Source organism: Aristolochia californica, unplaced genomic scaffold (genome assembly GCF_029961685.1).
Source record: "Aristolochia californica isolate CCGP_79_NKW_82.1479 unplaced genomic scaffold, dmAriCali1.0.hap1 SCAF_2, whole genome shotgun sequence".
Classification (NCBI taxonomy): Eukaryota; Viridiplantae; Streptophyta; class Magnoliopsida; order Piperales; family Aristolochiaceae; genus Aristolochia; species Aristolochia californica.
The window spans coordinates 5289715-5302440 of NW_027181881.1; the positions used below are offsets into that span (position 1 = coordinate 5289715).

General features: G+C 37.1%; 3 protein-coding genes across 6 annotated transcripts; 2 read left to right on the plus strand and 1 right to left on the minus strand.

Moving 5' to 3' along the window:
* The first annotated feature begins 1199 nt into the window (after nucleotides 1–1199).
* Nucleotides 1200–5856, plus strand: LOC137956014 (uncharacterized). Of its 4 annotated transcripts, none has more exons than XM_068803296.1 (9): nucleotides 1200–1363; nucleotides 2609–2773; nucleotides 3800–3904; nucleotides 3989–4048; nucleotides 4295–4360; nucleotides 4450–4548; nucleotides 5022–5066; nucleotides 5328–5430; nucleotides 5537–5856. In XM_068803296.1, exons 1-9 carry the CDS (start codon nucleotides 1241–1243, stop codon nucleotides 5623–5625), a joined length of 855 nt encoding a protein of 284 aa, XP_068659397.1. In that variant the 5' UTR covers nucleotides 1200–1240; the 3' UTR covers nucleotides 5626–5856. The 4 variants fall into 4 exon arrangements, with proteins under 4 accessions (XP_068659397.1, XP_068659398.1, XP_068659399.1 ...); XM_068803297.1 differs by having other exon boundaries at nucleotides 5328–5424; XM_068803298.1 differs by lacking the exon at nucleotides 4295–4360.
* Nucleotides 5776–10144, minus strand: LOC137956015 (uncharacterized). Its single transcript, XM_068803300.1, has 9 exons — nucleotides 10066–10144; nucleotides 9849–9909; nucleotides 9647–9734; nucleotides 8338–8406; nucleotides 7921–7989; nucleotides 6994–7050; nucleotides 6789–6820; nucleotides 6094–6171; nucleotides 5776–5972 (listed from the first exon to the last, which is right to left on the minus strand). The coding sequence occupies exons 4-9, from the start codon at nucleotides 8344–8346 to the stop codon at nucleotides 5813–5815; spliced, it is 405 nt and encodes a 134-aa protein (XP_068659401.1). The 5' UTR covers nucleotides 8347–8406; nucleotides 9647–9734; nucleotides 9849–9909; nucleotides 10066–10144; the 3' UTR covers nucleotides 5776–5812.
* Nucleotides 10145–10472: 328 nt separating this feature from the next.
* LOC137956189 (uncharacterized) lies at nucleotides 10473–12191 on the plus strand. The gene has a single exon (XM_068803565.1). It carries the CDS (start codon nucleotides 10667–10669, stop codon nucleotides 12044–12046), a length of 1380 nt encoding a protein of 459 aa, XP_068659666.1. The 5' UTR covers nucleotides 10473–10666; the 3' UTR covers nucleotides 12047–12191.
* The last annotated feature ends 535 nt before the right edge of the window (nucleotides 12192–12726 follow it).

The window sequence follows — 12726 nt, forward strand, 5'->3', positions numbered from 1 at the left end:
AAATTAGCTCTAGAATGAAGTACTTTACTTGCAGTTGACTACTTAGTAAGTGGCAGTTGACTGGCAATTTCTCATTAGCTGACTACTAAGGTGCATTTCACTACCCAGATTTGGAAAAGCATCAGATTCTTCATAAAGCTACATCTGACTAAGAAACATAAAGGAGTCTTTGTAAACTTGAACGCCACACCTAGATGAAGAAAATGTTAAGCAATCGATTGAACCTCAACCAACAGCTAACTACTAGAGAAAGAAGTTTCAAAAAATTTCCAAGCGATCAACCACTAAAATTATAATTGACTACCCATGAAGGAAGAAGAGAATTTTTAAGTTATGTTTGTGTTGAGTTGCTCTTGCACCGGTAGAATGACCTACGCTAGGCGTATTTATTTATTGAGTTTTAAAATTATAATATCAGCCTAATTAGAGGCAATTTCTATTGCAGTTGTAAACCAAGTAATCCTTGCATCGTACAACCAATCAATTAGCCTGTGAAAACTGATTGGGAGAATGTAAATCTCTTTGAGATTCTAGGCTAGTGTACATAATATGCTTCTATAAGTTGTGAGAGCAATTGATGTAATTTGACCTTATAGGTCATCTAGTTCTAGATGTCTTTTGATATTTACTAAGTGGATCGAACCTTAAGGAACAAACTCTTTGAGAGTTGACATAACAATTTGATTCTGGCTTGTAAACTACTATAAATCTGTCACGTGATTTTTGTATTAAAATCTAAAAATTATCTAATTAAGTTAATAAACCTTCATCTAGATTTTCCTCATGTGGAACTTAATACTCCGATTAATAAATGGGTTAAGTTTGGGTTTGACACAAGGCCATGAAGAGTCCTAGTTTATTTGATCAAAAAGAGTAAAAAATAGACCAAAATAGTTGGTTCGATATATTTAAATTGGACCAAATACTTTGTTCTATATTTTTTACTAATTGAAACAAATATTTTTTATAAAATTCTTTTATAAAATTCATATCTTTAATTATAATCAAATATATAAAGTTTTTCATATTTTATTTATTTATTTTTGAATATTTTAAATAGGTTAATCCAAACCCGCCTTGAACCGAAGGGCCGGTTCGAGCATTAACATGCTTAAGATAATAAACGCCAGTACCGGACAACGCATAAATATGGAAACCGCCACGAGAGACTACGTAAGAGGAAAAACCTGAGGAAAGGTCTCTGTAGTTGGAAGGGTAGTGATCATTGATCACAGCCACCATGTCTTTCTCTTTCTTTAAGCCTTCCAGACCCAAGACGCCTCTCGAACTTGTCAAAGCTGTGAGGGAAAGTCTGATCGCCCTCGATGCCAAGACCGTCGCAGAAGTTAAAGCCCTTGAAAAGGTCACTATTGCGTTCTTATATATGTTGGCCCGCTTGAGTATGTCGTTTCAGTTGGATCCTTTGGTGTAGTCTTGATTGTGTTCAACATTGACCTGTATCTGAAAATTTCTTCCATTTTCTTTGTGTTGATCGTTAGGTGTTGTCTTGGTATTTCATCCGTTTGACTTTTCCAGGTTTTTCTCTACGTCCATATGACGGTCAAATCTGCTGCATTGCTCGTTGGGTCCATTTGGTGAACTCAATTTTTTGCCGCAATGCTTGTGAGCATCGCAGTGTCTATCTTTTTCTAATTTTTCCTCAACTTGTTTGTCGCGTCAATTGGAATGTTAACAGCAATGCTGACCTTTATCGGGGGCTCAAGCTACTAGAATTTAGTTTTGACGGTGCTTTTTTGTTCCATATGAAATGCTATTTCTTCATACCGGTTAAATGACATATTTTGACGATTTTCCTAATGCTCTGCTGGAGGTGGGCTAAAATTCTGTCGGAACGTCACCTTTTATCTTATCTAGTTCATTATTTGTTCCAGATGATACATTATATGCTTTTTGTTTTTTGCTTTTCTTGTCTTTCTATTTTTTCCCCCTAATCTCATTCTTCAAGTTGACGCCAAAAATTGGCCTGTTATATCAGTGTTAGATATTTGGGTCATTTGGCTCCATTTGTTTTTCTGTTCCATGGTCGTTATTTATTTTGTGTTCTTTTCTGCTTCTCCGTTTCCCAACAGGTTCTTCCAGGCTTCTGCTTTTTTTTTCTTATTATTTTGTATTCTTGCTTATTTCTAGTTGAGCATTACAATGTCATTACGTGTATTCAACCTTGATCCAACTAATGACAAGCCGTATTTTGAGTAGAGGACGAGTTGAGCTATTTTATTTAGCCTATTTTTTAGAAGGTGAGCAGGAGTTAACTACAGCGGAAATTCTATATGCAAAAGGAACTGGCAGAGGAGCTGTTTTTTCAATTTTTTTGTATTACATGATCCAATGGTGGACTTTTCTCCTACATATGCTACATGCCTGAGGCTACTAAGGGTGTACTACATTTTTTTTGCATTTTTGTACCTTAATGTAAAATGTATCCTCTTTATTATTTATTTTTTATTTTTTTGGTAGCTTTGATTAACTTTGCCAACTAGTGGAGTTAAATGAAACGTCATTTCCTGCTCATGCAGTGTATTTTCTCTAATATTTTGCTAAATTTGAGTTAAGGGTCATAAAATTTATGTATCTTCCACTTCAATAGGCTCTAGAAGAAGTTGAAAAGAGCATTTGTGCCTTGAGAACCATGATCTCTGGAGATGGAGAAGTTGAACCAAATCCGGATCAAGTATCACAGCTAGCTGTTGAAATTTGCAAAGAAGGTGTTCTTGACCTATTTATTCACAAATTACCAATTTTGGGGTGGGAAGTAAGTTTTTGACCTTCTTTTAACCATTGTTTTGGCATTAAAATGGTGATGACATGCTAAGTTCTTGACCTTCTTGTAGCAATTGTTTTAGCATTTAGATGGTGTTAACACATGTGACTTCTAAGACAGGCACGAAAAGATCTAGTGCATTGTTGGTGCATTTTGTTGAGGCAAAAAGTTGGCTCTAATTATTGCTGCTTAGATTATATTCAGAATCATATGGACCTACTAGACTGTCTTGTTGCTTGGTAAGGTTCTATGATTTCTCTGCATTCGTATCATAAATTCCTTTTAACAGCTACACAGATTAAAGCTTTTTGTGTGCAAGTTCTTGGGCTGCATCATCATCATTATTATTATTATTATTATTATTATTATTATTATTATTGTTAGTCTGGGTGGACATTGTCAATGAGTGTGTGAGAGTACTTGGTACCATGTATTATCTAACCATACCTCTTATGATGGGAAATAGATCAATAGCATACTCTATACTGGAACTGGGAGGTCCCAAATAAGATAAATGACACTTCAGATTGGCAACTAATATTTGTCAAGTTTTACTTTTTTGTTGCGGGGTTATTACATCAAATAGTCAACCAAGATTCCTTTGAACCTATACACATGATATCATATAGAAAGCGACTGTTTATGGCAATTTAGGGAAGGGTAAATCTGCAGTCAAATTGTCACTTAAATTTTAGTCTCCAGAAACACTTAAAGAATATCTTTCTCTCTTTGGGTCATTTATTTACGGAGAGACTGAATGTAATAGTATGTAGTCCTTAATATCTTTTTGTTTTCTGCACTTATTACTACTACTACTACTAATTATTATTATTATTGGTATTATTCTCATTTTTATCATTATTTTCCTTTTGATGCTTTTGGCTGGTTTATGTCCATCATAAATTAGGACTCTGTTAATTTTTCTGGCCTTGTTGAAATTGAGTTACTCAAATTTGCCTTCAAATTACCTTTTTTTCATATGTAAATGTTGATTTATCATTCATTTAAATTTTGTAGTGTTCTTTCAGATATATATTGGAATCAACAAGCTTTGAGTTGTTCTTTAAATATGTCGAGCTTCCAACCTTTGATGTTGCTACTGATGCCTTTTCTACATTTAAGGTTGTACTCATTTCTGCCAACTTCGGTTACTATTTATCTTCAATGGTGAGGTATAGAGGGAGGATCAGACTTCTCTTTTTGCAGGACCTTCTAACTAAACATGAACTTGCTGTCTCTGAGTTCCTGAGTTCTCACTACGAACAGGTGACAATTGTATCTTTTTTATATTGATGCACAATTGTTTTTAATTGCCTTCTTTTAGCGTGTCAGAATCACATATAGTTCTTAATTGACTTGGCCAAGTGTTTTATTGTTTCTAAGGTGTCTTAGCTGGAATCATGTTTTGTTTAATCAATACCTTGATGATAGATGAGTGATTTGCTAGAATTTGTCAGTCTTTTTATAGCTCAGAAATGTAATTTGTCATCTCATTAGAATGCATTGCTGTAGTTCTTTGAGCTCTATGAAAGGCTTTTGACATCAATAAACTATGCGACAAGAAGACAATCTTTGAAGGTCAAGTCTTTGTCATGAGCTGTTTTCTCCATTTAATCTCCTCGTATAGCTAGTTAGAAGTTGGATTGACACCAGTGGTTGTCTCACAGCTCCTTTCAGAGTTTCTGTTGGAGCCTCCTAATTCACAATCAATGAAGCGCTATATATTAGAGGTTCGGTATTTGAAAGTCATGATGACACTTCTGAAGGTATTGAGGATGCTAGACTATCTACACTTGTTAATTTCTGCATGGGAATTATTTCTCTTGTTAACTTCAATTAGCAACACAAACAAGTATAACTAGATGATATACTCATGTTTAAGTATGAGAAACCTAGGGTTTGTGTGCTGTTCTGTTTACCTTCTCCAGGGTCACTAGGAGTTCGGAAGCGCCCTTACTATTTCCCTTCCATAATTTTGAAATTTCTCTCTATCCCAGAGAAATAATACATAATTTTGAAATTTCTCCCTATCCCAGAGTCAGTTTATGCCCAGATATTCAATTAGTCACCGATAATGAAGAGCCTGGTGCACAAATTTCGTCGGCAAATGGACTGCAAGATAGGAGTGAAGTAAATATGTAAAAGACCCTTGTTAAGTATTCCCATGTACATGGGACTATGGCCTGGTCCTGCATACGCCTCTTAATCATTTTTCTGATAGCAGGTTTCTTTCCTGCAGGATTCGAGCAAAAACATACAGATATCGGCTTTCCACATATTTAAGGTGCAGTAATTCATGTTTTAAGCTTTTATTTATAAATTATCACATTATAGTTGACAATCATCCCTTCTTGAACTCGCGGTTAACTTTTACTTGTTAATGTATGCGTATCAATCTGTTCTTCAACTGAAACTAGTTTACAGGAAATTGGTGGAGAGAAATATTAGTTTATCTACACAAAAAGCAAAAACTGGGAATGCTGAGCTAGCAGGATCACTTGCAGTAGTTGTCACACATTTTTCCTTACTAATTTTCTGTTTCCAGGTATTCGTTGCTAATCCCAATAAACCACCCGAAATCATGGCCATTTTGGCTAAGAACAGCGAAAGATTGATTACTCTGCTCAACAATCTGCCACTTAGTAAGGGTTAGCTTTTCTTCCACTTGGGGGTGAACTGGGTTCTTTCTTCTTTTTATTATGAAGAATTTGAGCAAATATTTTGTGGTCTCTAATTTTGGCTGTTAATTTGTAGGATCGGAGGATGAACAACTTGAGGAGGAAAAAGAGATGATTGTGAAGGAAATGGAGAGAATTTCCAGCATCCCAGGCATCATATCCTAGTCCTTATTTGCTTTTTAACTTGTCAAAAAAAGAAAAAAAGAAAAAAACTTGACTTCCAAGCCAAAACATACTTCTACTGCAGTTCTGGTTTTGCTTGCAGTCAGGTGATACCAAAGATGAGTTCTCTTGTATTTCATCTTATTGATATCATTTATGAATCACACGGTGAGTCAAAACTATTTGATCTTCATTTGTTTCCTACTGAAAGAATGAAAGTTTTAACCAGACACATTTTTCCTCCCATCTTCGTAGTTGCTGATCTCCTTCGTTCCAAATCTTTAAAAATTCTAACTGAAGAAACCCCTCTAATTAGTATCACTTTATGTAGGTTTTTTTGGAACTGAGACCTAATTAAAACAGGTAAATCTTCGTTAAAACAGAGTCCCTTGGAGAACAAGAAGTGTAACTTAATCCACGTTAACACGGACAAGCTCACCAGTTTTCATGACTAGTTAATGCATCATATACCTGGGATGAAGCCCACAATGATATCCTCCCACAAAGTCGCCAGTCTGATCCAGGGTGAAAAAGGGACCTCTCAAATACCTGCATGGAAATATCAATATAATGTAACCGTTCCAGGATAACAACTCTGTTCAGATGAAAACTATCCAATCAAAAAAGAAAAAAATACATGAGAAAATAATTGAGAAGGCAGCCTTGATTCCAGATGTCATAGTGACTGTTTAGCTAGTTTGAGAGTACAAATGATCATGAGTGAAACATGTGACAGCCAGTCCCACCCTGTTGTACATGGTTTCTGTATCAGAAATGCGTGGTTGCTAGCAAACTGTTCGAAGTTGCTAGCAGATCGATCACTGATACGCAGTTGCTACGTTTCCTCTGTACAAGCCAATATTATATGAAATTCCCCAAGAATCAACAGCCTCAAAGTTAGGTTAGGATTGGTCAATTTGGGAAATGACGAGTAGTAGTGAGATCTTGAGAGGCTGTGTTTGACCACTAATGGAAAACAACTGATCTCTCACCACCCAAAACTAATAAATCGCAGTGTAGATTATTGTTTAACCAGTGTGAATGCATTTTTCAAAATAGATATCATGACACCTGAAGACACAGCACAGGGTTAACTTAACCAACACTTCAAGCAAAAACAACAAATATTTTCACTGTCATCATGTTTGCTGCCCAGGTAAACATACCACAAATTTCCGCAATGGCATTTTTCTTTTAACTGTTGTCCTTACACATAAAAAAAAATTAGAGAACTTGTATTAGGGAATCAATGACGCATTCAAGCGCATATAAAAATAACTAGAGTATGCAAGCCTATAACACAATAACTAAAGTATTCAAGTCCATCACACAATAACTAAAGTATTCAAGCCACTAAAAAATAAGGCATACCTCCTTCGTTTTATCTCCAGCAACAATGTTGTAGTTTGAATCATATGCCTCTAGCTTCTGCAAGGAAATGGTTCACTTTAGATTAGTGAAGGTGCCCTCAACAAAGACAGGTTACTTCTTCAAAGACAATGAGAATGATCACTGATTAAAGGAAAATAAAGGCCACTAAAGGCAATAAGTATCAGAAAAGATAAGGATAGGTTATCAAGAATAGAGAAAAGCAAAAAAAGAAGATAAAGGAAAGGGGTTTATTCATGTGTAAGATGTGTGCCGACTCAATTAACGGTGGTCACAAGCCCATTAAAAGAAAAAAGACACCAGCCAGATTGCAGATTGCCCCATGATCACCAGTTTAATGTTTATATCATTCTAGATCAGGACTCAGGACAACCTATGAAACATTACACGTGCAGAAACAGCTACCAAAAACATGTAACAAATTGAACATACACAAACTAATTCAAAATATGTTTTATTTGAAAGCTAGTTGTACGACGCTTTAACAAAAGAGAAGAGATTCAAATTGAGAGGGAAAGACAAGCCATACATGAACTGAAGCCTTAGTCATGCAATTGCACTATTATAAAATTTTCAGCATAAAATGAAAACTGACATGATAACAGGATGAATGGAACAATACCTACTTACAAAGTGGCCAAGGTATCTGGCAATCATTGCCTAGTTTTGGGCACCTGGTTGGGAGCCTAAAAAGACAAAAAACATCTAGGAATAATGAAGTGATTTTTGCAACAAAAACATAATATCTATCTTGTCTTAAAAAATTTCTTCTTTTAGTGTCTGTGAGCAGGCTATTCTACTACTTATTTCTGATTACTACATCAGGCAGTCATAAACTCAGTAAACACGATTCTGACAGAAACCAGCAATGAAGCACAAGAATGAGAAGCAAAAGGAGTGATCTACAACCTGCTTAGTCACAAACTCGAGAGTAAGCTGTACAAATGCTTTATTGAGGTCATTTTTATCGATTCCCATCTGGAAGAGAAAGAGGGGAAAAAAGAAGTCTTTTAGAAAAGAACAGGAAAGCAGGACATCTCAGACTCATGAGTTATCATTCGAGCACGCAATGTCCGTATTTTAACAACTGGTTCAATCAGTTCCCAGTAAACAGAGCTCCACTTTGATTCTCTTTGTCTAATATCATTCTTGAGTGCCTACCATGTTAAGCCAAAAGTAAATACAGGAAAGGTAAATGGAAACTACATGTAAAGTAAGTTTTCCATTATGCGACAGGACCAGCAACACAGATGAGAAAAATAGATGAACACAGTGGGACACAATAAAACTAAACAAGAAGCAGCAGCAGCAGCAGCAATTGCTCACAGAATACATGTTCTCTGTAACTGCTTTCCTTAGTGATGTCTTATCCCCATTAGCAATAAGCAGGTTTAGCTGAAGTAAAAATAACACTAAGTCAGAAAACATATCCTTCAAAATAAGAAAATAATGAAATCACCAAAAATCAAAATTTCAACTCCTGCAAAGAGAAATGGAAGAGAAGAGATTCATATTCCTCGAGACATCCTAATAGTACAGAGAAAAATCGAGCAACTGCTTTAAGTTTCGTGAAATTACTATCCAATTGAATATTAGACCACACTACGGGAAGATTTACTTTAGAATATGTATGAGTATAGGAGAAACTCCTAACAGGAGTCTTTGATTAGAATGGTCAGATGATTTAATTAGTAATTTAACATGGAAAGCTATGCAGTTTCATGATTAATAAGATGATCAGGGGCCTTGAACAGTACACTCGATTACCCTTCTTCTTCTTCGTATTCAACTCTCTTTCACACTTCTAGTCTCTTATTCCAGTTCTCACACCTCCTCTCATCCGCATGAGACTCTAGGAAGTCAACAGAATACAACATACGTCAAGCCTTGATAGACAGATATTGAACTGGAAGGCAGACAATTTGACTTCTGAAAGAAAAAAGATGTAAGAATTGCAAGAAGAAATAGAAGGTGTATCTCTTTATATAATTCTATAGCTTCTTCATAGAATTTCCGTTTTGAATACCCGGTTGATTTCCTTAGCTTTGCAACAGCATAAGCATTCTTAAGCTGTGATAAAGTAAGAACAATCAAATTATTACAGTTACAAGCATTCAGAAACACATCTAGTGAGACTCATCAAAGAACAGAAATGGGTAAAGCAATACCTCCATAAGGAAGTCCTCAACAAAAAAAAACTCTGCCCTTAGATTTTAACTTATTTATCTCGTTGTGGAGGCAACTTGTCCTCAGTCTAGGTAAAGGAGGAGAGTTGTGGATCCTCAATCTATCCTCCAATACCAAGAATGGAAAGAAGATATACATACTGCTTGCTGCATTTGGGGAGGTGATTTAACTTGCGTTGACATTGATCTTATGCCTTTTAAGAAAACTGAGGAAGAGGATTAGAGTTATTCCATAACTGGATTTAGTATCCAGATTTTAACACTAAATCTTGAAACAACTACGGAAAACACAAGAAGGAAAAAAACAGCTTCCATTGCCGAAAACATGAATTTAAGAAGCCCAATATGCTCCATTAAAAAAGGAAAAGAAAAAAGAAGCCCACAATGTTAAATTTTTATTATCATTTATCATTTATCAATTCATGGATTTGTCAGCTTAATGCAGGTACCTCTGAAGATTTAAAGGGCCCCCTACTTCGCACATTCTGAGATAAAAGCGTCCACCATTTACACTTACAGGCCCCTTGAGAACTAAGTCTTGAATCATCAAACACATACAGAGACTCTTTAAGAAACCGTCGGAACCCGCAAATATACAATACTGGAATCATTTAGCTCAAGTTAAAAAATTAGGAGAACAAAAAAAAATACCTGGAAGCAAAAATGCACGGTTCAAACGTGAAACTGAGTAGCTCCGCGCGATATCCCAGGCCTACCGAGTCAAGAAAATGGCCATAAAAAAAATGAAAAAAATGACTATATCTGATATGTGAAGTGACTCAATTACGAACAAGAATTACAGTAATCAACGAAGAAATCATCTTTTCAACCGTGAAAAAGAAGAAAGATGCATAAGCTTTTCACTCACATAGACGTGATATCTCGAACTCCAAGAGACCGATACAGGAGCCGAATAGTTGGTGATCTCGCCCACGCCAAAAAGCCAGTACAGGATAATAATCTCCTTCACTGAATTATTGTTCGTTTCAAACGATTCAATAATGCAGGTATGAACGACTCTCCTCGCTTCTCTTCTTCTCCCCTCTTCCGACGAGGCGAGAGTTCGAAACGCCGAACAACTATGGGAAAGCAGCAGAGAGAGCTAGATTGACGAAAATAGCCCTGTCTGAGGGCCCACGTCATCTAGTTTGGATAGATCCGAAACCGATAAAAGAATTCATCGGTCCGAAATCAGCGGTAAATATGATGCCACGTAAAAAATGAGTCATTTTTTAGACTCTCGTCGGCGCCGGGCCGAGTTAAAAAGGAGTAGAGAAATGAAGAAATGGCGTGAGTAGCAAGACTGCAGCGACGATTGTCTTTATTGTTTGTTCGTGACCTGAGCATTATCTCCCAAGTCAGAAGCGGCGCTTCTGAAAATTCCTTCTTTGGGGGTGACAAGGGAGATCCCTCTAGAACCCAACTCTTCTTTGTTCCATTTTTTCTGGTAGAGATTTATTAAATCTTTCATGGATTTCTTCAAATCAGTCTTCATCGCTGATCCGCATCCCTCCGATCCGCAAGATTCCCCCTCCAATGACCCTAAAAATCAATCAGAATCAGTGGAACGAGGAGAGGATCTGGAACGTGATGATGGAAATTTGTCGATCGACCAAAGCCCTAGCCCTAAATCTTCCTCGTCTGGCGGTGGCGCTTGGTCCTTCGGTGGTCTCATCAAAACTATCACTGCGAAGTCCGAGTCGGTGATCCAGACTTACCGCCGGGATCTGGAGGAGTTCAGCTCCGAACTCAAAAAGGAAACCACCATTCTTCGAGAAGCCATAAAGGACCTCCCTGGTTCTCTAGAAGCCGGCGCCTCTGTTGCTCAAGAGTCTCTTGAGACCGTCGGCCAGGCGATTGATGAACTCGGAAGTTCGGTTTGGAGAGGAACGGCTGACATCATTACTCATGGTAAGGACGCATTGCTTGTTGATCAGGACAGTGATTCTTCCGACGTGCAAAACTATGGTAGTTCGAGTAGGACCGCCGTTCGCTACAGTAGATTTGAGGCACAGGTTCTTGCACTACAGGCTGATTTGAGCACTTACAGCGAAGAACCTGAGGATTTGGATGATTTCGAGAAATGGAAGTTGGAATTTTCCCTGGATGAGAAAGCGGATGAGATCGACAATCTGCTATTTGAGAATGGCGTTTTGGAGGAAATTTATGGGAAGCTTGTTCCTGGTGCTATTGACCATGAAACTTTCTGGCTCAGGTATTTCTACAAGGTTTATAAGGTTCAGCAAATAGAAGATGCTAGAGCTAATCTTGTTAAACGGGCGATCTCAGGAGAAGATGAGGAAGAGTTAAGTTGGGAAGTTGATGAAGAAGAAGAAGAGATCAATGACTCAAATAATCAACTGTCAGTGAACCCAGAATTGGAAGAGAAAGTCAAAGATGGGGACCAGGATATGTCGACCGAGAAGAGGCCTGTTGAAGTATCTGAAAAAAGTTTCAGTGATGAAGTTGCTGATAAGGGCAGTGTTACTGAGCCCATCAGTATGGAAGGAACTGAGGAGAAAATATCCTCAGAAACAAAGACTGATTCTTCTGAACTCAATAGTGATGACTCCATTGCAAAATCTGACGAGAAATCTTTGGAAGGAAAGGTGGAGCCTGGAGAGTCAAGCAAAGACAGTGATTTTTCAGTCGTTTCAAGCCAACGGTCCTCTCATGAGGAGGATGATCTTGGCTGGGATGAAATTGAAGATCTTGGAAGCAACGATGAAAAGAAGATGACCTCTGTTGGAAGCCCCAACAAGATTGATATACGCAAGAGACTGAGTTCAGCAGAAGAAGATGAAGATCTGAGTTGGGACATCGAAGACGATGAGACTGTGAAACAATAATTTCTAAGGTTTAAAAGTTTTACCTACTCAAAATGTCTTTACATTGCTGCTCTCTCATCTTTCAAGTGTTTAGTGCACATTTGGATAAACAATTGTTCAACCCCTTTGATCATTTTATTATGTAAATGGTGATCTGTATATCTCAGCATTTTTGTCAAGCAATCTTCTTCATCATTTTATTTTACTTTTTGTTGCTTTGCACTTCAATTCCTCGGACGCCACTGAATATGGTATCATTATTCGATGCTGCTTGGTGTTTCAGTTTACATAATCTTCCTGTGGTTTTCTGTGTACATATGATACTAGTATGGTTTGGAATTTATGGTTAATATTGTCCTGCGGCCTCTACTTTGCTTTTAACTAATTCTTATATAGGATCTTCTGCTGTAAACAGTAGCACAATTGGTTCATAATGGTTACATCATGTCTATTCTTAGTTTTCTTGTCAGAAGAGGGATTTGTATGATTCATTTTATATTGCTTGTGAAAACTTTTTCTTTAGGAGTGAAAACTGAAACATTTGGTATGACAGAGAAGGCAAAAAATGATGGTTGAATGAGAACTCAGGAGTATAAATGGATTAATACTTTTTGCTGCTCCTATTATGGGAATGGGAATGGGAATGCAATGGAGCCATTCCTGAATAGAGAGCAGCCTCTAAAATCCCTCCAAATGTCCGA